Source organism: Trichechus manatus, unplaced genomic scaffold (genome assembly GCF_000243295.1).
Source record: "Trichechus manatus latirostris isolate Lorelei unplaced genomic scaffold, TriManLat1.0 scaffold00004, whole genome shotgun sequence".
NCBI lineage: Eukaryota > Metazoa > Chordata > Mammalia > Sirenia > Trichechidae > Trichechus > Trichechus manatus.
Genome location: NW_004443940.1, coordinates 18528948 through 18552905, shown reverse-complemented (window position 1 = coordinate 18552905; position 23958 = coordinate 18528948). Strand labels below are relative to the sequence as shown.

The window sequence follows — 23958 nt, the reverse complement described above, 5'->3', positions numbered from 1 at the left end:
AAAAAAGGAATGATGGATATTACCAGATATCTCTAGGAAAACAGGCAAAGAGGGGAGAAAGCTTTGGGAGTGTGTGTCTCCCCACCTTCACGGAACCATTGTGCTTCTTGGTGTGACTTGACAGCTCGCCTGAGCCTTGAGTCATGCTCCCACACATGGGAAATTGCAGAAAAAACCGAAAATAACAAAGCTAGAGGGCCAAGGGCAGATTAGGGGGTTTCAGCTCACACCCCAGGCTGCTTTCCTAGCCAAGTGGTAACCGGACCAGAGCATCTGCTAAGGAAGCTCATCAAATACCACCTGCCTGAGCTGCAGGCTTTCCCCCTCAGAATTTCCTGACATTCTAAGATACACACACACAGACACACACACTGTGACCCTGTCCTGAGTGTTTGATACTTGAGCCAGAGTTATGGCTTGTGTGGAGCAAATCTCCTGGAACTTGAGCCTCTGCTGGGACCTGGTGCCCAAGAACTCCCTCTCCAGAGAGCCCAAGCTGAGCCTCATGGCAGCCATATTGCTTCAGGCCTTCTGGCCTGGTTGGTGTGTTGCTGACTCAGCTGCGGACTCGTGGTGGCTTTGAGGCTCTCTCCCTAATCTGGACTCAGTCCCTGGGGCTCCAATCTTCTGCCTAGTCCTCATCTCCCACCTTGGATTCCTTTGAGCTGTGGGCTGCCCCGGTCTGAGAGGGGCAGTATTGGGGCAGCCCAGCCGCTGTCGTCTGCTGCAGGCAGCATCTGGAGTGAAAGGCAGGCCCCTGTCAGGCTCAGCGAGGCTGGTGTTTTTCTCCAGAGGAATGGCCCCTTTTTGTGACTCAGATCCTGAGAATTTGGGAGCCCTGCTCAACTCTGGCTGAATTTGGGCTCCCAAGGCCCCCACCAGGCTCAGAGTGAATGCACTGGGGTTTCTTAGCACCCCGTCTCACCACCATCCCCCTCCGTGGGCTCCTTTTGTTGTTGCTAAATCCCCTCCAATCTCCCCTTCCAAAAGCCAGCAGATCCAAGTGGAATTCAACACCCAAACACTCACACAAAGGCTAGGATTAATAGCTGGCTTTGTCTGGGCACAGATGTGCAGCAGCTTGGAAGGGGGGAATATTTTTTCTGCCACTTGAGTCAACGAGGCTGGCTCCACACTTGCGGGGAGGGAGACAAGAAAGGGGGGAGGAGCTGCTGCATGGATTCCCCCTCCAGGGCACTGAGCTGGTGTGCTCTTGGGGGTCTGGCCCCACCAAGGAGGAGACGGAGTCCACAAAGGTCCTCTCAGGCTGAGAGCCCCTCAGCCTCCCCCATTTCCCTTCCTAACGAGTCACACTCGGCCAGCCAGCGCTCACAGCCTTCTGGCCTCAGTCTCTGTTCTTCTGGAGTCTGAGCTTTAAAACTGGCCTCAGCAATCCTCAGAAGAACCCCTGTGAGCTGAGCGGACTAACTGGGACACTCACAGGAGGCCACGGTACGAGTGCAGGCAGGCAGACAGGGAAGGCTTCCTGGAGGAGGCAGGGCTTAACCTGAGCTCCAAAGGTAGGGAGGGTGGGAGGGCAGGAGGGCATCTGTCTTAGTTATCTAGCACTGCTATAACAGAAATACCACAAGCAGATGGTTTTAGCAAACAGAAATTTATTCTCTCACAGTTTAGGAGGCTAGAAGTCCAAATTCAGGGTGCCGGCTCTAGAGGAAGGTTTTCTCTCTGTGTCGGCTCTGGAGGAAGATCCTTGTCTTCTTTCAACATCTGTGGGCCCTGCATTCCTTGGAGATCTCCATGCGTCTTGGCATCAATCTTCCCCTGGTTCTAGGAGATTCTCAGCACAGAGACCTCAGGTTCAAAGGACGCAATCCGCTCCTGGCTCTTTTTTCTTGGTGGTAGTAGTTCCTTTCTCTGCTTGCTTGTTTAATCTCTTTTACATCTCAAAAGAGATTGACTCAAGATACAACCTAATTCTGTAGATTGTATCCTGCCTCATCAACATAACTGCCTCCAACCCTGCCTCATTAACATAAAGGTTAGGATTTTACAACACATAAGATAATTACACAGGATCACAAAATGGAGGATAATTACATCAGATCACACAATGTAGGATAACTATGTAATATGGAGAATCATGGCCTAGCCAAGTGGACACATATTTTGGGGGGACACAATTCAATCTATAACCATATCCTAGTTGGCAGGCTCTGGGAGGGGTCAGTGGGGCAGGCGAGAGCAAGCCTTGTAGGCCTAGAAAGAGTTTGAGTATTTTCTGATGGCAATAGGGAGCCACTAAAGGTTGTGGAGCAGAGTAGGGGCCAGAGGAATATGATTGGATGTAAGGAAAGCTATTCTGTTGAGTGTGGGCAGGCTGGAGGAGGGATAGTCAAGGTAACAAAGAAGAATTGCGAGGCAGAGCTAATTCCCACCCAGTCCCCTCTACCTCCAACAGAATCCTTTTTCTGAGCAATCCATGCTACAGATCAAGCACACAATTGGAAGTTAGAAATCTAGTCCTCAGTACTTAGGAGCAGGAATATCATGTTTCTCTATTGTTCTAATCAGTTCCCAGTGAAAGAGCTGGTCAGATATGTCAGTCAAGTTTAAGGAGGGATAGCTGCCCCCCTCCTAGGTGGTACGAGTATCTGCGGTCCCCAGCCCATCTGGTCTCTGAGGTGCTCGCTGACCTGGACAAGGTCCCTGCTGTCAGGGAGTCTATATGCTGGGGGAGGGGAACCAGATAAGAAACCAGGACACAAACGAATAAGTGAGATGACTCCACATGGTGACACGTGTGCTCGCTGGGGTGGGGTGCTCAAGGAAGGCCTCTCTGAGGAGGTGGCATTTGAGCTGGGATTTGGAGGATGAGAAGGAGTGAGACATATTAGGTGGAAACTATGTAATCGCTGGACAATGAATAAGAAAGACTGAAGAAGAACTGACGCCTTTGATGTTGGCAAACTATATTGAATGGACTGCCAGAAGAACCAACAATGAAACAATCTGTGTAAGAATCATTGATTGGAAGATTAATCGGCTATGCAAACTTTGACCTAAAGCACAATAAAATGTTAAAAAAAAAAAAAAAAAAAAGACTGACTCCAAGGTTTTCAGCCTCATCAGTTAGGTGAATGATGGTGCCTTCTACGGCTGGGGAACACTGAGAGATGAGCCAGTCAATGTTAGGTGAATGAATGAATGAATGAATCACAAGGGCTCCCTAACCCATAGCTGTTCTGGCCACAGTTTTCTCCTGTTACGTATCATCAGACGAGCTCATGGGTCTGTTCTAGCTGGAAAGGTCCTAGCCCCTGGTCTGCTATGACCCATGGGGATCGGTCTCTGTGACTGTGAGCTGTCTGCCCTCCAAATGTCCTATCTTGCCCATCCCTTTCTTCCTGTAGCCAAGCTGAGGGGTCTGGCAGGCAGCGATGCAGACTGCTAAGGTTTGGGGACCAGAGCCTACTCCTGGCCCTTCACTCCCCTCTGAGCCAGCCCCTGAGACAGACAGAGGTCATGTCTGAGCTATCCACGTAGCAGCATCTCCACAATGACCCCAGTGTGGCCCAGGGCTCCCTGATGGCAGCACTGTGTCCACGTGGGGCTGAATAGAGTCCTACGGCTGCGCTCAGAGTCCGACTCCCCCAGTCACCAGCTAGCTGTGCCGCCTTGGGCAACGCCTAACCCTTCTGGGCCTAGGTTTCCACAACTATAAACCAAACCTGTGGCCATCTAATGGATTCCGACTCCTAGCGACCCTATAGGACAGAGTAGAACTGCTCCATAGGGTTTCCAAGGAGCGGCTGGTGAATTCGAACTGCTGACATTTTAGTTAGCAGCTATAGCTTTTAACCATTGTGCCACCAGGCCTCCGCTCCACAACTATACCACGAGCATAATTACAGATCTCTCTTTCTAGATCAGCGTGAAGGCGGCCTGAGATAACGGCTGAGAGGAGCCAGCCTAGTGCCAGTAGAAAGTACTTCACACATAGTGGCCCCTGCCTTCCCTCCTAGCCCCAGTCTCCCCAAGGGCACAGGCTTTCAGCCCTCACTTGGGTGTCCCAAGCAGCCCTTGCCCAGGCCCCACAGTAAGTTTGAAGACTACTTAGAGCAGACTCGACTCTTCTGCCCCCGACTCCCCGCAAGCACTCCGGCTTCCGTCCCCCTCCCAGGCGGATGCTTCTCCTCAAGGTCCACCTTCCTCTGCCCTGATGCCCCACCAGCCCAGTCAGCCCAGTCCTGGAGCCCCTCTCTTCTGCCTAGGAGCTCCCTCCACGCCTGCAGGCCAAAACAGAACTGCTTTGGGTCAATCCAGAAAACAGAAAACCTCCACCCTAACTGACCTATAGCTGGGGGCTGGGCAGCGTCAGAAGGGAAAGCCAGGTACTCAGCAGGGATGGGGAGGCGCGCACAGCACCAAATCCCCAGAGCAGCAGGCGAGCTCCCCTCAGACCCTCTCAGGGTGACTCAGAGGTCCCCAGGCCTCAGTGAGAACCTCAATGAACCTGAGCCTAGAAGCTACCCAGCCCCCGCTAGGCCTGCCCCAAATCCCAGGAGCTGGAGCCCAGCTCTCCCAGGATGGAAAACTAAGACCTCGGAGATGGGAGATGACGGAAGGGTAGAGAGGCCTGTGTCATTCAGCTTCCGGGTCAGACTCAGCCACTATGTGGCAGGGAACCTAGCCTCTGAGTAAGAACGCAGGAGGCAGAGACAGAGAGAGACTGACTGAGAGTCAGATTGTGAGCAGGGGGTTGAGGAGGGGGCAGTGAGGGACAGGGAGAGAGACTGGCTGGCATGGTGGCTGCAGAATGTCTACATTGGCAAAACTTAGGGGCAGCAACCTGGTTGGAAGAAAACTTGCAATTTGTCTCAAAACTGAATTTGCACAGCAATGCCCAACTTCTTCTTGGGTTGAGCGCGTGGTTGGGTGGCTTCACGGGTTGCAATCGGGCGTTGGCTTCAACTACAGACAACTAGGGAAGGGCCGCGGCCACCCCTCCTCCGTGGCCCCCAACCCAGGCTGAGGGCCTGCGTCTGGAGCAGAGGAAGGAGAATTTCAGGGACAGAAGGGACAGAATCCAAGCTCTGCACGGCTTCATTCCCACTGAGTCCTGTGACAGGGCTCCAAGGGGGCACATGACTTCTGGCTCCATGGCTTCTAATCGGCCCTTAAAAACGTTAACCACTGCCGTCGAGCCAACTCGATTCCGACTCATAGGGACCCAATACGACAGAGTAGAACTGCCCCGTAGGGTTTCCAAGCTGTAATCTTTACGGAAGCAGACTGTCACACTTTTCTTCCAGGGAACGGCTCGTGGGTTCCAAACACCAACCTTTCAATTAGCAGCTGAGCACTTAACCACTGCACCACCAGGGCTCCTATTGATGCTTATTTTCCGTTACTAAAAACCTTGGCCAGTTTATTTAAACTCCAAAGCACTGAAGGGTTATAAAGGTAGGAGCCAGGAGTTTGGGGCTGCCCCGGTTCCTTCACTTAGTGGCCTTGCTCCGCTCTCTGCCCCCACGGTTTCCTCAAGCCGGCTCAGCCTCCCCGCAAAGCCCCTCTCTAGACTTGCCATGGGAACCGAATCTAGCCAGTGTATGCGAAACGCTTCATACACCGTTGAGCTATACACAAACGTCAAGGATTATTATCATCGTGGCTGGAACCAGGCCCGAGGAAGTGGCATTCCACACGAGCGTATGGATTGGATTGACTTAGAACAACATCATTTCAAAGCACGCGGCCACCTGGCCCTGCTTTCAGGCACTCAGCTCAGAGATAAGCGACCATAAATCTTCTTCTAGAGGAGGCCCGACTCCGCGCTAACACACGAACAGGGGTCCACTCCTGAGACTACTAAGAACAATGCGGAAGGCAGTTCGGCCCTAAAGAAAGCAGGAGAGGCCGGGCAGCGGGGTGTGTTTGCTCTCCGGCCAAATCCCCCGCAGCCAGCCAGGTCGGGAGCCGGTTCCCCAGCTCGCGCGCCCCTCCCTTCTCCTTTTCTCCGGCCTGTGCGCCCGCCCGCAGCCATTTCTCGTCACTGTTGAACAATAGGCCTTGCTAGCAGCTGGCAGCCTGGCCGCCCTGCCTGGGGCCTTCCAAGGGGCGGGCAGGGGAGGGCAGGGGAGGGGAGGGGGCGCCCCTGGCGGCTGTGGGGCGGGGTCAGCCAGGCTGCTGTGAAGGGGGTTCCCAGCGTGTATGCGCCCTGGTCATGACCGGTGGCCACGCAGTCCCAGGAGCCTCGAAAACTGGCAATGGAGAACTCAGCGCAGCGGTTCTCCTCCCACCCGGAAGCCTTTGTAAAATCCCTGAGCCCCGCGCCCACCCCAAGAGATGCCGGAGAAGCCCCCAGAGAGGGAGGAGAACTGCCGCCTGGGGCAACACAGGGCAGTCCTGCCTCTTTTTTTTTTTTTTTTTTGCTATTGAGCCAACTGAGGCCCAGAGAGGGGAAGGGCTGGTCAAAGGTCGCACAGGGCTAGGATGAGAGAACATGGGGGTAGTCAGCCCTGTGCAGCCATCCCAACTCCTGGCTCACTGCTGGTCCCACTGGAGCAGCTTCCTCCTCTTGTTCCTCGGAGCAATGCTGCGGTTGTGCCGGGCGGAATCCACAGCCCTGTGAAGAAAAGTGGGATACCAGCCGGTGCAAGCAGTTTGCGCTTGACTGCTAAACCAAAGGTTGGTGGTTTGAACCTTGAACCCATTCGGTGATGCTGAGGAAGAAAGGCCTGGAGACCAACTTCCATAAAGATTACAGCCAAGAAAACCCCATGGAGCAGTTCTACTCTGTAACACACGGGTCACCTTGAGTCAGAATTGACTCCAGGCAACAGGTTTGTTTTTTTTGGTTATGAAGAGGACCAGAGGTGAAGCAACTCATTCAGGGAGTAGAACAGGTCTCCTGACCTTGTTCAGCCTCCAGGAGTCACCTGCCGTGGACTCGATGACTCCAGGGCAGTGACAGGAGACAGGAGAGAGCACTGCTGCAATCCCAGCTCTGGCATCTGTTGCTGTGTGGCCTCTGGGAAGTTGCTTAACCTTTCTGAGCCTGGGTCCCTCTGTCAAGTGGGGGTGGTAAGATAGACCTCGAAGGCTGGGGCGACCAGTCCATGAGATCATGCACACAGGCACTTAGCAGTGTCTGGCACGCATGTGTGCTGAGTAAATGGTAATCCTGGGGACTGTTATCCCCATTCAGTTAAGGATTCCCTTCCAAGAGGAGCCACAGGGACATTAAAAGCAGACAGAAGAGGCAATGGAGACATTGGACCTTAGATTGCCATGCAAGCTCAGAGAACAGTGTTCTCAGTAAAGAAATAGCTGGCCACTATGATGACAAGCATGGTGTTAGGGAATCATGATGCCCCCAAAAGTGCAGCACTGAGGTATCCCAACTTTGCTCTAAGTCCTAACCTAAAACACCACGCTGAGAGTGGAGACCTGGTTTATGGCCTTGCCCACTACCCTGTCCGCTGTAGCTAACATTTGTAGACAGTTTATTATGTGCCAGAACAGTCCTCAGGGTTTTATGTGTATTGACTCATTTAATCTCTACCCCTCCATGAGATGAGCTCAGTGATGACACCATTTTATAGATGAGGAAGCTGAGGCACAGAGACATTCGAGAACTCCCCAAGGTTACACGCTGTAAAAGGTGGAGTCAGGATTCAAACTCAGCCAAACTCTGAACCCCAATAAATGGTCTCTGGCCACTTCCTCTCTCTGGGTCTGCTTTCATGTCTGTAAAATGAGGTCCTTTGACCAGAAGATCCATCTCTAAGGCTCCTCCCAGCTCTTAAGCTCTCTGAAGAGTCCACTCTTCTGTGACGTATTTGACCCATCTATCCCTTTGGCCCCTGCACGTCCACCTCCAGCACTCAGTGCCATCGTGACTGCCCTGGTCCCTGTATTCATCTTTCTAGGTGTGTATGTCCGCAGTCTATGTAAGACCCTGAGCCAAAGACTGTGGCCTGTCCCAACTATGGTCAGACACTGTCCTAAGAATTGTGTGGGTTGCAAAGATCTGTGTTTGGCAAATGTTTTCTGTAAAGGGCCAGATAGCAAAGGTTTTAGACTTTGAGGGCCTTTGGTCTCTGTTGCGACTACTCAACCGTGCCACTGTAACCTGATGCAGACACGTTGTTGTTGGGTGCCATCAGGTTAGCTCCGACTCATACTGACCCCATGCTGAACCGAACGAAACACTGCCGGGTCCTGCACCGTCCTCACAACTGTTAATGTGTTTAAGCCTATTGTTGCAGCCATGATGTCAATCCGTCTTGTTGAGGGTCATCTTTTTTGCTGACCTTCTACTTTACCAAGCATGATGCCCTTCTCCATAGACGATACATAAATAAATGTGTGGCTGTATTCCAAAAAAACTTGACCTACAGAAACAGGCAGTGAGCAGGGTTTGACCTGGGGGCAGTAGTTTGCCGATCCCTGGCAAAGATGAGGAGCGCTGGTGGCAAAGATGGACATCACAGGGTTGCTGCTCTGAAGAACAGCAGAGGGTAGCAGAGGAAGCACGAGCATGCACAGCTAACCTAGCCTCCTATTAGGTGTGTCTGCAGAGGTACCAAGCCCTGCCAAGAGCCCAGAAGAGGAAGAGGCTGCCTCTCATGGTGGTGGGGGATGTATTCAGAGAAGGCTTCATGGACAAGATGGCATTTGAGCATGGCTTTGAAATGATGGATGGAGTTTCTACAAACAGGACTGGGGTAGGTCCAAGCAAGAGTGCAGTGTGCTCAGGATGGGGAGTGTGAAAGGGTGAGCACGGGGGTGGACCTGGGACCAGACATGGAGAAGGTGGAGTCCTGCCCGTCTCTCATTCTATACAGTAAAGTGAACTACACGATTTTTTTTTCCCTTTTAATTCAACAAACGTTTTGAGTGCCTACTATGTGCCTGACACAGTTCTAGGGATGAGATGTTAACATCCGTAACCTGCATTTTTCTTGTACTGCCAACATTTTCAAAGAGTTTAGGAGCTATGGCTTTATCTTGTCCTCACAAACATGGAGAGGTTGAGTAATTCCCTCAAGTTATACCGCTAACTAATAGCAGATGCTCCTAATTTCAAATACAAACCTCTCTCCTGAGCAGCAGTACCTTATTTCTAGTTGACAATGAGTGTCTCCACAGGACAACTGGGAAGAGCTCATCCTGACCCCCCCAGCACCTCCTCGCCCCCCACATATTCTGTTGTAGACTGACTGGACCCCTTCTTTCCCATAGCTCCCACATCCAGCCCCTCTTCCCTCAGCAGCTGGTCTGGTGGCCCCAGACTGCCTGGACCAATTCATGCCCAGGTATGGCCGGACCTCACGACTCCACCTAAGATGGCCCAGCTGCCAGGAGGACGCACAGATCTCCTCCATTAACCCCTGGAAGATGAGGGGGATAGGGAGGGGCCCGAGGGTCTGGACTGTATACATCAGGGGGCATACTGGAAGATGAAACTCTATGGGGCAGTTCTACTCTGTGCTACAGCGTCGCTGTGAGTCACAGCTGAATTGACGGCACACAATAACTGGAAGATGCGGAGTAGAGGAATCACGTGAACCACTGGTGTTCTAGAAGGTCAACTCTAGCATCAGGCATGCTACAGAAATTGTCGTGGCAGGAAGGCTAGTTAGGAAGCAGGTGCAATAATCAGAGATGAGGGGAAGAGGGTCTGAGTTGGGGAAACCGTGGTGGAGAGGCAAAGGAGGCAGCAAAGGGAGGGGACACTCGGTGGCTCTGACTGGGTGACAGGCTGCATGCGGACAGCCAGCTCAGGCCTGGGAGAAGGGTAATGAGGCCAGTGAGAAAGTTCGCAGAAGGATCAGCTCTCATGGGAGAACAAGACTGTTTCGGACATGCTGAGTTTGAGATGGTCAATCTCGGTAGATACCTGAAGCCCAGAGCTCAGGAGAAAGGCAGGAGCTGGAAATATATTTGGAGTCCTGGGTGGATTACGGAGCCCTGGTGGCAGAGTGGTTAAGAGCTACAGCGAGCTACAGCTGCTAACCAAAAGGTTAGCAGTTTCAATCTATCAGTGGCTCCTTGAAAACTCTACCGGGCAGTTCTACTCTGTCTTACAAGGTCGCTATGAGTTGGAATCGACTCGACAGCAATGTGTTTTTTTTTCTTTTTTTTGGTTTTGGGTGAATTACACCACCTCAGGAAACCTAGCAGTAGAATGAGGGGGCCTTGGCAAACATCCGGTCACAGATCAGACCCTGGGAAAAAAGTGTTTAGAAAGATCTGGAGGTACAGACCTGAGAAAAAGTTTGAGACAGGTCCAAGAGGTGGGGGGAAACCAGGAGAGAAAGGTGTCACGAGTCTAAGAGGACAAGTTCAGGCTGGGAAGGTCAACAGCATCAACTCTTGAGCAGAGGTCACTTGTGGACTGTTCTTTGCTGTTGTTAGTTGGTGTCCAGTCGATGCCAACTCAGAGCGACCCCATGTGTGCAGAATAGAACTAGCCATAGAGTTTTCAAGGCTGTGACCAGGCCTGTCTTCCGAGGTGCATCTGGGTGTGTTCGAACGGCCGACCTTTTGGTTAAGATAGTTGAGCACTTAACCCTTTGTGCCACCCAGGGACCGTTCCTTAAACACAACCAAATTATAACCTATTAGCTGGCTGTGCTCTGGTCTGAAGAAAACAGTGCATACACACTTCACTCATCTTTTAACTGTTTATTGTATAATATAAAACTACAAAAGTAAGACTGCTCATTTCCATGTACATTTAATCTGTCCAATTATTTAGATTACAGCCCAAACCTACATGTGAATACAGCCATCTGGGTTCCGATGTAATGTCTGTAATATTGCATAGAAAAGGCACAGCTCTCAGGTCTGTGGGGGAAAAGGTTACACCTCTTTTTTGACAAAAAGCCCTCCTCAAAAACCATGCACCAAACATGTCACTATTTACAGCTTTTCCAAAATCATGGTTGTTTGCATGTACAGACTGCACTTCTCTTCTGAATTTACTATCTCCAAAGGAAGTCCAAAAATTCTATTGGCTTTGCTTGCAATAGCATGTGATCCCAGTTCATCTTCAAGAACCATTAAGACTCATTCTTAGAAGTACTGATGGCAACTGTACACAGGCAGAACCATACACACCTCTCTGCCAGTGAGGTGCGCAGCGGTTACGGCGCGCTAACCACCCACACAGCCAGGCAGGTGAGACAGGCTCTTTCCAAGGCTCTTGGAAAACGTAGAAAGGTCCAATTTGCAACAGCAAGGTTTTGAAATTAAGACAATTAATAGATAGTAGAGTAACAATCGCTGCACAGAGTCGAGTCTCTTGTTTTTTTTTTTTTTACATCTGTCATTTAAGAAGGCCGCCCTGCGGTATTCATAATTCATTGTGTACCACAAAGGTGGCTAATAAATTTAAGCTTTAAAAACGATCCGTAAGTTGATACTTTGGCTCTCTGGATTTTATTTATTTAAGAAAATTTCCTTGACTGACCTCAGGGCAGTTGGGGCGCTCCAAGGGGCTATGGCGATAAAAAGCTCAATTGATAAAGACCCTTGAGGTGTACTGGAGGCTCTGGCTAGTTCTCACTCTTTGGTATGAGTGAGGGTGTAGGTGTGGTTGCCCCTTCTGTCATAAAAGAGAAAGTGCTACTAAAAAAACTTTAAAAATATCAACCTTTTGATGCTTGATTTTCTTAAAAATTTGGAGGTATTGAAACATTCCTCATCCATACCTTTTGCATATTTCAAATAGACCCATAGTAGAGAAAAGAGTAAAAATAATGTGGACTGTGCATACAAGAAGACCCAGGGGTCTGGCTTGGACCCCTTTTTTAATACAAATTTACATTCCTACAAGAGAATACATTCCTACCGTACATTCTGCACGTTACAACCCAGATGTTGTTAGAGCTCCACAGTACAATAAATATATTTACACAGAAAAAAAAAGGAATAAATAACTTATGGGGAAAAAAAAATCACTTCAAATTCAAAGCTCTTATTATTCTGCTCTCATCTTGTCACTTCATTGCACATCACTGTCAATCATCGGCCCTCCCAGCCCCAGCCTGTCTTTCTCATAAAGGCACCTCAGACTGCCTGCTCGGCTCTAGGTGCCACGTGACGTCCCTTACAAAGGGGAGGAAGGCACTGCCGCCAAGTGGGGTCTGGAAGCACATCCCCCAGTCCAATGGGGACTTGGAGACCACACTGGGGCGCAGGCTCTCTCCTGTTGGGACATCACTCTATGAAAATAAGACACAAGATAATTTCAACACTTGATGGTTTTGCTCTTTTTGAAAATGGGCCCACTCATTCCCCAGGTCTTCCTCGTGAGACTCTGAATAGCAAGAATTTACAGCAAGGGTGTCCAGGGTTTAAAAAAGCATTTGCCTGCTGTTGTTGGGGTTTTTGTTTTGATTTTGCAGCCCAGCCTTACAAATACAAGAGAGTCAGAGAACCACTTTCAGGCAACACTTCTCTCTGCTTATTTGAACTGTTGCCCAACATATGGGATTTGTTTAAACACACGATTTGCTAATCCAACAAAAGTACAGTTCTAAGTTACTGTAACAATGGTAAATCAACTGCTTTACCATGTCACTGTTCGGGATAATCAACACTATTGTGCATGTATTTGTGTGCAGCATGTGGCAAGATTCCCGTGTCCTCCGGTTATCAAAACCAGGGAGTCTGGGGCAGACTTGTTCTCTACAAGAAAGGAAAGTCCTCAAAACTGACAGACACAGTGACATTGGCTGCATCTACCACAACCGTCACCGTAACTACGTGGTCCCTCATCCCGTCAGAGAAGACAACACATCTGTAGCAACAGAGGAGTCGTGTGGAGGCTTCTTGCAGGAGGACAAGCGCAATCTGATCAGGTTCTCACTGCTCTACTGAGCTGACAATTAGCCTTTAAGACATATTCAAGTGGGAAAGAAGTAAATTAGAACGTAGAAAGATTTAATTACATCACACACAAAATCTTTTGCTTAGACAAGCAGTTCCTTCATCACAAATGTATTTGCTCTGCCATGTGCATTATAAAAATAAAACTACCTATGGCTTGTTTAAAGTGCCACTTTATAAAGTTGTCTCTTTAATTGGCCAGAAAGGCTCCATTTTATCCATGGCAAGAAGTGAGCAGAATGGGTGACTGAATATTGACAAATGACCAACAACAAAAACAACAACAACAAAAACAAAATCCCATAATTTAAAAAAAAAATTTTTAAATAAATATAAAAGTTATTTCTAAAGAAGCCATCTGCATTTCAACAATATAGGTTATAACCTGCACTCAACAGCTAAAGTACCATTGGAAGAAAGGAAAACAACTGAAACAAAAAGGCCATAAACAGTTTTCGGCAACAAGCATGATACATTGCAAACGTTTTAAAATTAAATGTACACCACTAGGAATAAAAAGCTACTTCTCAAGTGTCCTGGGGGTGGGGCGGGGAAGAGGAACATGCATAGAAAGTCTTGTCTGTGTATCTGGGTAAAACGGCCTTGTAAAATGTGAAGCAGTTAAAGCAGTTGATTCAAGAAGGCAACCAGGTTGGAAGCTGTGATGGAACGTGACAAGCTCCAGGTTCGGGAGCCACGGATATCACAACGAGAGTGTGTCCTGGGCTGGTGGAGGTGAGCTGGGCTCACTGTGGTGATGGTGGAGACGCCATTTTCAGCACTTAGCAACAGAGGGAACAGAAGCTCCAGGGAAGGGGAGCTGGAAAAGACAATTCAGCAACATGATGGATGCCTTCTGGGGAGACTTTCTTTTTTAAGAGCCCTGAGCATTACAATAGGGCTTTAGGTTCCATGAAAAGGTTGGTTGCTTTTAATAAAATTTTGTTCAGATGTAAAATTTCAGATCATAATAAAAATTATGCCACAGAGAAAGATTTGGGTTTCATTTAGGGGGAAAAAAAAAATTAAAAGCGCAAACTTGGCATACATACACACTTGAGCAAGTCACTCAGCAGCCTTCCGCTCAAAAGAGGAAGCTAAGGAGAGCCATCACTTAACCCCCGAGCTCCACAGCCATCTCCCGCCAACTGCTTAATGCAAGTCTGATGAGCCGACGGGCTCTGGCTTTGGGAATCACAGTACTGGCAGGTGTTTGTACCAGGGGGTCAGTGCTTGTGAAGCGTGGGTGTGATATCGTCTGGCCCTTTCTTAAAGCGGTCGGTGTGTGTGTGTGTGTCTGCATTTGGGGATATCAACTGCAGATTGATTTGATCCAATTTTCTCTTTGCACCATACACATATAAAACATTACAATTCTATAAAAGTACAAGTACAACTTGTACATCTGAAGTTTGCAGGAACTATGTGAGCAAATCCTATCAAAATAGCTATCTCATATGTATAAACAGCATTTGTTTTTAGAAAAACAATATCATAAACTGCAGAATCTGTACAAAAATATAAAATAAATTTGGGCAGCAGTTTCTAAACAGCCATGTAAATGCAACACTTACGAGGAGTAGTTAATGCCTCTAAAAAGGCTGAATTGCCAAGTCAACCTATACAGGGCGAAAATGCCAGAAAAGGTACTGAGATTATCTAAATAATATATATATATATATTTTCTTTTTTTTTACCTCTTGCAATAAAACTTATAGAAAAAATAGACAAATATGCACATGCAATGTACAGCTTTCCCAACTTAATCCTTGTGCTTCACTTGGACTATTTGTCTGTCATTCATCATAACAGCATTGTCTTCAAATGTGTTCCTTCCTATAACAGGGTAGAAGGTCTCTGAGGAACCACTCAAAAAAAGCATATTAAAAGTGGTCATACTTGGATGAAGGCACTCCAACTCTGCTCAAAGCAAAAACTAGTGTGATCCTTTTGTAAAATTTTCTTTTTCTCTGAAAAAGGCAAGCCAGGGTGCATGCACAGTGCAGAGAGTTGTGGGGGCCGTGGGAGCACTTGTGGGGTCTGGGTGGGTACGGATGTCACCGGGCCCCTCGGTCTTAGGACCCCACGAGCACCTCCATGATGTGGTCCAGTTCCGTGAGGTCCATTTTGAAAGGCTGACTCGGGGCAACGGGCTGACTGCTGTAAGGGGCGAGAGTCTTGAGGAGGTCATCAGCCGACACGGGGGCCATTTTTGAGGCTGTCCCGGATGCGGACGTGCAGGGGTCAAAATCATACATCGACGTGTCAATGTCAGCAAACAGGATGTCATCCAGGGTCAAGTCTGTCAGAAACCCCGTGGACGTGGTTATTTCAAAGTTCCCGGGCAGAGAGTCCATCAGCTTCGGGTCGTCCGTCCGGCCCTCAGGGAGGCCCTCGGGTTTCGGGGCACTGGGCTCACTGGAGCTCCCTTTCAAGCTGTCAGTCGTGGCTGCTGTGGCCTCTGTGGAGGTAGATGTGGGACAGAGCTCCTCGATCTCGTCTAAGGCCGAGGAGAAACTGTCCTTTTCCGGCAGGAGAGCTGGAGGCGAGAGTTTGGTGGGCACCACAGGCGTGGCCTGGGTAGTGCAAAAAGTGTCATCGTCGTCCTCGAGCAGCGAGGCTGGGGTGAGGCAGGCCTCCAGGGGCGTAGTGCTTCCCAGGTCGCAGGGATGGGTGGGCGGGGATGCAGGGTGGCTGAGGGCGGGCGGAGTCTCTCGGTAGCTGTCGCTGAGTGAATCGCTTGGCTGAGAAGAGGGGGCGAACATGGGCCTCAGGCTGCCTTCCTGCTTGAGTTCCTCCTGGATCCGCCTCAACATGTTGTTAATTAAAACAGTCTTCTGCAAGCTGGGCTCTGTCAGGGGCCTGTGGTTGTAGAGCTTCATAAGGGAAATGTTGAAGATAGTCTGGCGCTGTAAGGTGTAGGACACCTTAGATGGACCGTCAGAGGGAGACACGATTTTGCCTTCCAGCCCATCTTCATGCTCATCAAACTTCCGTTTTCCTCCTTTACCCAACATATATCTGCAAAGGAGAGAGGAAGGAAATGGAATTAATCACACAAAAACAAATTTCCAAAATAAAAAAGGAGCTTATTTAGAGGTCAGGACTTGGACTTCAGTTCCTCATCCTGTATCACTTAGAAGAACAGATTAATTGGGGGGAGACCTTTGGAAGGAGGGAGAATTGGGACATCTACCTTACGAGGCCCGTGGAGCAAATTTTATCACTAGGTAGTCTGGTAAATGTATTTCTTGAGAAATGTGTACGACACAGACAAGTTAAGAGTTACCATGGAAACAGTGATTTTGATTTTCTCAGCTCATGTGCTTGTGTTCGCATGCCTAACATTAACATGCAGGTTCAACTTCCCTCCCCCAAATAAATTTATTTTTAAAGCCCGAGAGAACACTCACAACGCTCTGACCTACACAGATACATGTGTCACAAATCACAGCTTGGACACATTTTGAACAATTAAAAGAACCCAGTTAGAGAAGGGGGAGTGCGCACCATGTCGGGAGAACTGTGTGTGCTTTCAAGACGCTCTTCCTTCCTCATTATGCACAATGCTGTTCTGCCTGTTTGGTGACGTGTGGTGAAGCACTTGGCCTGTGTTAAATGACCACAGTGACTTAGCTGCCATCGTGTTTCATCCTAGAATCAAGTGCAGGAATGTGTATTTTCCAGCCCAAGTTTCTCCTTGGCCCAATTTCACTGCATACAGTTATGTCTGAATGAAACTGGATTAAATTAAAAGTAATTTGCTGATTATGAGCACTGCTGTTTGGGTACTTGAGAAATTTCATAATAAAATACCCACTGTGATTCCTGAGACACAGATGTATTTCAAAGAAACAGCAGCCTCCTGTCTCAGACCTCGTGAATGTGGCAATGGATTGAATTTTAAAACCGACACGAAGAACCTCTGCCTCATCATCTCTCCTGACTCCCACAGCTAATTTCTCTCTACCACTGGCTTTGGTGAAGACACCCATCAGCTGGTTGTCATCTGGACAGTGGGCCTTCTTCCTCTCCAAGTCACCTCGCCATCACCGCCTTTCAGAATTCCTATGCTCTACACAGAACAATCTCAGTCAGGGCCACTAGCCTTTGCCTCACAGATCTTACTTTCTAACCATTTAATCAAGACAGCTGTTCTTATGCTGGCCACACCAGGATCCATGGCTCTAATTAAGCCAGGCAAACATACCAGTGATCACGAAGACTGCGCAGGATCAGCTATACATAAGGCGACTGTGAGCTGACTTGACAGCAACTAACAACAAGCCCTCGCCCCCTCGCCCCCTCTGCAACGCTGACACCCGGGGCATGCTAATACTCTCTCCTCAAACATCTTTCTGATTTCTTCATATACAGGTATGCATTGCTTAACATCCACGATACATTCTGTGAAATAGGACGTTGTGTGATTTGGATGCTGTACAAACACCCGGGCCCACAGGCTCCAGCCCAGGCTCCCGGGTGCAGGGGCCCGGGGACTGCTGTTCAGCCCAGGGCCCTGGCAGCTTCTGCTGCAGATGCCTCCAGAGAGCCCTTGGCGGGTCCCGTCCGGCCGAAGCCCCGTGAAGGTCACAGTGGGGAGGCTTCGGGCACAGGCTCAGGCAGCAGGGGAGTGGTCTTGGCAAACCAGCATCCCCGCCCAGGCCAGGCCCCACCATACCTGTGGACTTTGGGTGCTCGGGAGCAGGATCAGGTGCCCACTCCTCCCAGTGGCAGGGGTGCCTGTTCCTGAGGGTAGGGAGCTGTGGGGCAGGCTCGCTGCCTTGTTGGGCTGTAGGCATCCCCCGGAGAAAGAAAAGGAGAGGTTTTTTTTTGTTTTTTCCCTTCTGTTTTTGGGAATGTCAGTCATTTATTATGGGAGTGGGGGTGGAGTTAGGGAAACAGCTCCTGTATAAAAGGAGACCCGAGGCTGCACCTGGAGCACGGCGGGGGCCCCAGGGCAGCATCCTTCAGTCCCAATCTGGGGCATTCCACAGGTCTTGCTGGGGCTCAAGGTGGAGCCTCTCTCTCAGGCGGTCACACCCAGCCCTGGCTCCACAGGACCTGCCCTAGGGCTTTGAGGTATGCAATCCTTTACCCGTTGCTTCTTACGTGCAGGCCTGGCAGGCTGGCTTCGCTCGGTCAGCCTGGGGACCAGGTCCTTGTCAGGCTCCTCGCTCACCGCCTGGTAGAAATACTCAGCTTCATCCTCCTCCTCCTCCTCAGGTCAGTCAGCCCTCCGCCTCAGCAGGGCCCTGGGTCCTCAGCATCAACATCCCCATCGGCCTCTTCCCGGGCCTTCTTCATGCCCACCAGATGCTTCTTCTTGTGGGCCTCTCCTTGCTCCTGCTTGTGCTGCACACTGTGGGCCTGCTGGGCCTGCCTTTGGGCCGTCAGCCGCAGCCTCTCCTCCTTGGCTACCAGAATGGCCTGCAGCTCCTCCCTCTCTTGTGCAGGAAACTGTGGAACAGCACATTCCCCTCCCTGACACCTGCTGGATCTTGATGATCTGCAGCATCACCCGAGGATCAATCTCAGTGAGCCACATGGCACTCTACTGGGCCTGCTTGTCCCTGTGCCCGGCAATGACCTGGGGCAGCTCTGCAATGTTGTGCTCGCGTCTTTGAGCTCCGCCTCACTCTCTGACAGCCCTGTGCCCATGGCCAGCAGCTCCCCGATGTCCTACAGACGGCTCATATTGGGGAACTTCTCCTGGAGAAGCTTCTTCATCTCGTGACTTGCACCCACAGGAACGACTCTGATACTATAATGGCGGAAGTCCAGCTCCAGGGAGTCGGGGTTGTAGTTGATGAGAAGGCAGTGCTTAGTGGTGTTTACCTTGTGCATGTTGAAGGAGAACAGGTTCTGGAACATAGTGGCATGAGATTCATGTGCATGCCACAGGGGGCCAAAGCTGTTGTGGGCTAGGAGGGGTGGATGGGCATCCCCTGGAGGGTGCACGCTGGACCACAGACTTATATGCAGTTGGACACTGCCCAGACGTTACAGAGCCTGACTGTATAAGCCAATTGCTTTGCAATTATCCAATTTTTCTTCTAAACTCTACTTATCGCTTATGGAATTGCCTCATTCTTTCTGAACTCACTCCAAATCTATGCTGTCTTAGACACTATGGGGAGTCCCACAGATGCATAAAGCCTGGCCTTTAAGGGGCTAAATATCTCCTCCTACACCTCACTATAAGGAGCCCTGTTAGGGCAGTGGTTAAAGCGCTCGGCTGCTAACCAAAAGGTCTGTTGTTCAAACCTACCAGCTGCCCCATGGGAGAAAGATGTGGCAGTCTGCTCCCGTAAAGATTACAGCCTTGGAAACCCTATGGGCAGTTCTACTCTGTCCTACTGGGTCGCTGTAAGGTCACTATGAGTAGGAATCAACTCTATGGCAACAGGTTCAGTTTTTTGGTTATACCTCATTAGCAATTTGAATTACGCATCTTACCCTAAAGGAATAAGGTCAAACATAAACTTCACAGAACTTCCGTCCAATACTTTGCTCAAGAAAGCCACACTGCCCCTCAAGGCACACATGCAGAAGTCAGGGTGGTCATAGGGCCTGCCTGGCACTGAACCCCACCTGTGGTGACCGACTCCATTGGCCTCAGGCTTCAGGAGAGAAACATGAAGAATGTTGCAATCTATCAACGTCAGAATTAGCTTAAGAATTTGCTAATGTGTATGAAGAATATGGAGTTACTTGTCTGAAACACTCTCCCTCATTTTGTAAACATTAAGAAAATGGCTGTCAATCACTAGGACCAAAGATTAGCCAAGTAATTAACTGTTCTCTGATGTAGGGAAGGTATAATAAACAACTCACTTATCTAACACTTCACATGACAGAAATACTTCCCACTGTTTAGTGGTAAAAGTCTCATTTGTATATATATTTTACATAGAACCTTTCCTCTCTAAAGGATCTCTGCCCAATTAAACTTGAGAATGAATTACGAGTTGGGGTGATTTCACTCCATGTTACAAAACGCTTTCTACTTTATGTGTTAGAAGTGTTATTGGACAATTGCGTTTTGAACAAAATAACTTTATTCACAATCACACTATCTCTATTTGCTTAAAAATTAAGTATTTCAATACTTCCAGAAAAAAATCCATGCTTGCCAAAGTGCTTACTAAGTGCATTTAATTCTCACATAAAGCTGCTGCAAAATAATGTGATCATGCCCAACACATTTAAAAGTGTGTGTGAGTATGAGTGTGCGCGTGCATACATTAACAAGTACACACATACACTCTTAAAACAGCGTTTCTCTGAATGTGGTCCATAGATGGTGCTCATCTGTGAGCTGTTACCAGCCCATGATGAGGTAAGTACAGATATTGTAGAATTTAGAAACTTTTATAGCAAATTGACAGAGTAATTGTACGCCCACTGAATATTTGAAACAGCAAAAAACAAAACAAAAAAAAAAAAAAACAGGGCTTGTATTTTCCACATCTTCCTGTTTTTATTTCGTTTTTCTAGTAATTTTTATTTTGTTTTATAAAAGTATTAGTGCGTGAAAGATTGGGAAAAAAAAACCCAAAACAGGGTCCTCAGCACAGTTTGAGAAACACTATTCTAAAATGTAAACGTAACAAACAATGAAAACCGAATCAGCTCATCGCCACTTTGAATTTTCACTGGTTTCTGCGGGAGAAGTAATATTGAGGTAAGATAGTGTGGACTTTTTCTTTTAGTCACTATGGAGAACTACCTTTTAACGATCCGGTGCTGGAATAGACAACAGGACTTTTTCAATAACTCACATTTCTCTAGAAATAATCACTGAATCTACAGAGTGGAAATATTTAAAAAGCCCATGGGGCCAGGCAATACTATCGGTATTTAGCAGAAATCCAGTAGCTGAAAAGACATGTGTGGAGATACTTTCAGAGAGATTCCAATGTGAGAAGCACCTAATTTCCAATTAGAATGACCCAGCTGTCCAGAGCTGTGTGGTAATCTGATGATTTAGAAAAAGCCTGGTAAGACATTTGTAATGTTGCCCAGAAGAGCAGGGAGGAGGGCCGTTGTAAGCAAAATCCATGAGCAGAACAGATACACAAATCCAATCTTATGCTTTTCAAGTGTGTAAATAAGGACCTATGACACAGTTTGTCTCAAAGCAGGTTTGCCTTCATTTCTCCTGTTCATGTTATGAGGTAAAACTGGCTCCACATACCCACTGAGATTGCAAAACACACAGAATCCTGACTTTAAATCTAATTCTACTGAAAAAATGTATAGAAAGGAATAAAATGCAACATCATAAAATCGACCCCACATTTTTATTTGAAAAACAACGTCAAGTTTTCCCAAAGTTTGTTTTTAACACAATAATGTTTGGGGAGTAAGGCTTCCCACGGAGGGGTGGTTGGGAGGGGCCTCAAACTCCTAGGTTTGAGGGTGTTTGAGCCAGAGTGGAGGGTAGTGAGACTAAATCTCACCTCTTAGGGTTTTGTATTAAGGACACAATTTAAAGAAGAAAAGAAAATACATGCATCTTAAGAACCTATGGGCAAGAAGTCCAACAATGCCAGCCCTTCCTGGGGTCTCTGGGCTGGGGCTCGGGTGGCTGCTCCTCAGAAGCCTCTTTTTCCTCAGCCACTCTAAGAAAATAACAATAGGTCTTTAAGAGCGACACCAGGAGGCACGTGACCTTTTAAAAGGCCTTACTAGGATGCAGCTGGAAGCGGAAGCAGTAGCTGAGCTCACACTGAGGCTGAGGGGCATACACACCAGGAGGTGGTCCTGGAACTCACAGAAGGGGGAGGTTTATGGCTCAACGGGCTCCTACGTCACCCCAAGGCTCTGACACCCCACTTTGTCTCTTCCTTCAGCCTAGGAAGACTCAAGCCCCCAAATCCATGTCTTGTCTCTAATTTTTCAGACAAAGACCCACAGGGACCCTGAGCTTCAGGGCTGGGTTACAGACCCCCACATAGAGGAACCTGGACCGCACATGTCCCCTCAGACTGCTCGAGCAGTGCTCCCTCCCTCTTCTCAGATACAACTAGCCACAGCCACTTTTCTACTGAATGTGCACTGGCTCTTAATTTAAGGTTTGAACAAAACGCCCTGCTGCCTCACGAAACTTGTCAGAAACAAAACTCTGCAACACTCTGATTCTCTGGGCATAAATTTTAGGAAATACTAACTGCAACAAACCAAGTTTTGAAAATAAAGAACAAAACTCGTTGGTAGGAATATAAATGAAAACTCCTCTTCCAGAGTTTTCCAGGAAGTTTAATACTGAATAAAACTCTCCGTCCTCCACACCTGCCTTTCAAGTGCACATCTTACCATTAGGAAGGACCTTGCCCTCGAAAGCTATACTCTGTTGTGGAAATGATGTTAAAATATATCAAAACTAACAAATGTCACTAGGTAGTACAAAGGTCCACCACCAGTCTTTCAATCTGTCATACTGTGGTGGCTTTTATGTCGCTGTGATGCTGGAAGGTATGCAACCAGTGTTTTCCAAATAACAGCAGGGTCAACCATGGTGGGCAGGTTTCAGTGGAGCTTCCAGACTAAGACAGTAGGAAGAAAGGCCTAGTGATCTACTTCTGAAAATTAGCCAATGAAAACCCTATGGATCACAACAGAATATTGTCCAATATGCTGCTGGAAGATGAGCCCTGTAGGTCGGAAGGCACTCAAAATACACAGTGGCCACAATGAACTTGAGCGTACCAACAATCAAGAACGTGGCACAGGCCCAGGCAACATTTCATTCTGTTGTACACGGAGACGCCCTGAGTCAGAATGGACTTGAGGGCAGTTAACAACAGAGCAAAGGAGTCTCCTCAGAAGACAAAGGACCAGAGGAACAGAAGACCTTGGTTGTATCACTATTCAGAGTTCTGCAAACTCCAGACTCTGAATGGCACCCACAGGAAGGATCATCATGGGCTGGGGCGATCAGGGAAGGCTTCTTGAAATAGGATTTGTAGTCCCACCATTCAACATGTATATCTAGGGTGTGACTGTCTCTTAATGTTTGTTCCACCCCGACAGTAAGCCCCTTGAGGGCACAGGCTATGTGTTCATCTCTGTGTCCTCAGTTTAGGGCAGAACTGATGCTCCATAAATAGTTGCCGAATAAATGAATGGTAAATGGAAAGAATGAAAAAGACAGAAGGGACAGCCAGAGAAGAACTGCAAGGTAAAGGCTGTGTGTGTGTGTGTGTGAGTGTGTGTGAGTGTGTGTGTGTGTGTGTGTGTGTGTGTGTCTCTCCCCCAGGTTGAACAAAACTGTGTACAGGGGGGAGGTGTGAGAAAGCAGAGAGCTGAACAGACATCAGTGGTAGACAGCTTGACAGGGCAGGTCCTGGGTAACAAAACACACTAAAATCTGAGGTAGAGAGGCTGGGCAGGAAAGCTCCAGCCCAGAAAATTCAGTGAACACCTCTCTTATTCTTTAGTTCTCAAACTTGGGCAAGCATTAAAATCAGCTGGAGGGCTTGTTACACAGATTGCTGGGCCCCACTACTCCCCAAGTGTTTCTTCTTCAGCAGGTCTGGGGCCAGGCCTGTAATCTGCATTTCCAACAAGCTCCCAGGTGATGCTGGCCGAGGGACCACACTTTGAGAACCTCAAATTAGGCTTTTCCCAACTGGTCTTTCAATGTTTAAGTTTGGGAATATCTTTATAATCATTTTTGAGTCTCAAGGTCTTCTGTATTTGTGTTTAAGTAGAAAAAAAGGAATAAACAGCATTTTTGTGATGGTAACTGACAAATGACATATTAAAAAATTGTATATGCAGAATTAAGATGTTTCAAGCTCAATGTCTTTTTTTTTGTTTGTTGTAGTTTAAGTGAAAGTTTACACTTCGTCTCTTATACAAAAATTTATACATACATTGCTATGTGACCCTAATTGTTCTCCCTGTACTGTGACAGCACACTCCTCCTTTCCACCTGATTTCCCGTGTCCGTTCAACCAGCTCCTAACCCTCTCTGCCTTCTCATCTCACCTCTGGACAGAAGCTGCCCGTTTAGTCTCATGTATCTATTTGGGCTAAGAAGCACACTCTTCACAAGTATCATTTTATGTCCCACAGTCCAGTCCAATC

The 23958-nt window shown here is 48.3% G+C and overlaps 1 protein-coding gene and 1 pseudogene across 1 annotated transcript in view; both read right to left on the bottom strand.

The window, feature by feature from the left end:
• Positions 1–10638: 10638 nt before the first annotated feature.
• SERTAD2 (SERTA domain containing 2) overlaps positions 10639–23958 on the bottom strand; it is a 25579-nt gene continuing 12259 nt past the window's right edge. The window contains exon 2 of the mRNA XM_004369269.1: positions 10639–15882. Coding sequence (XP_004369326.1) covers positions 14937–15878 — 942 coding nt within the window. The 5' untranslated portion in view covers positions 15879–15882 and the 3' untranslated portion in view covers positions 10639–14936. The remainder of the gene's footprint in view (positions 15883–23958) is intronic.
• On the bottom strand, positions 17670–20058 carry LOC105756304 (suppressor of SWI4 1 homolog pseudogene; annotated as a pseudogene).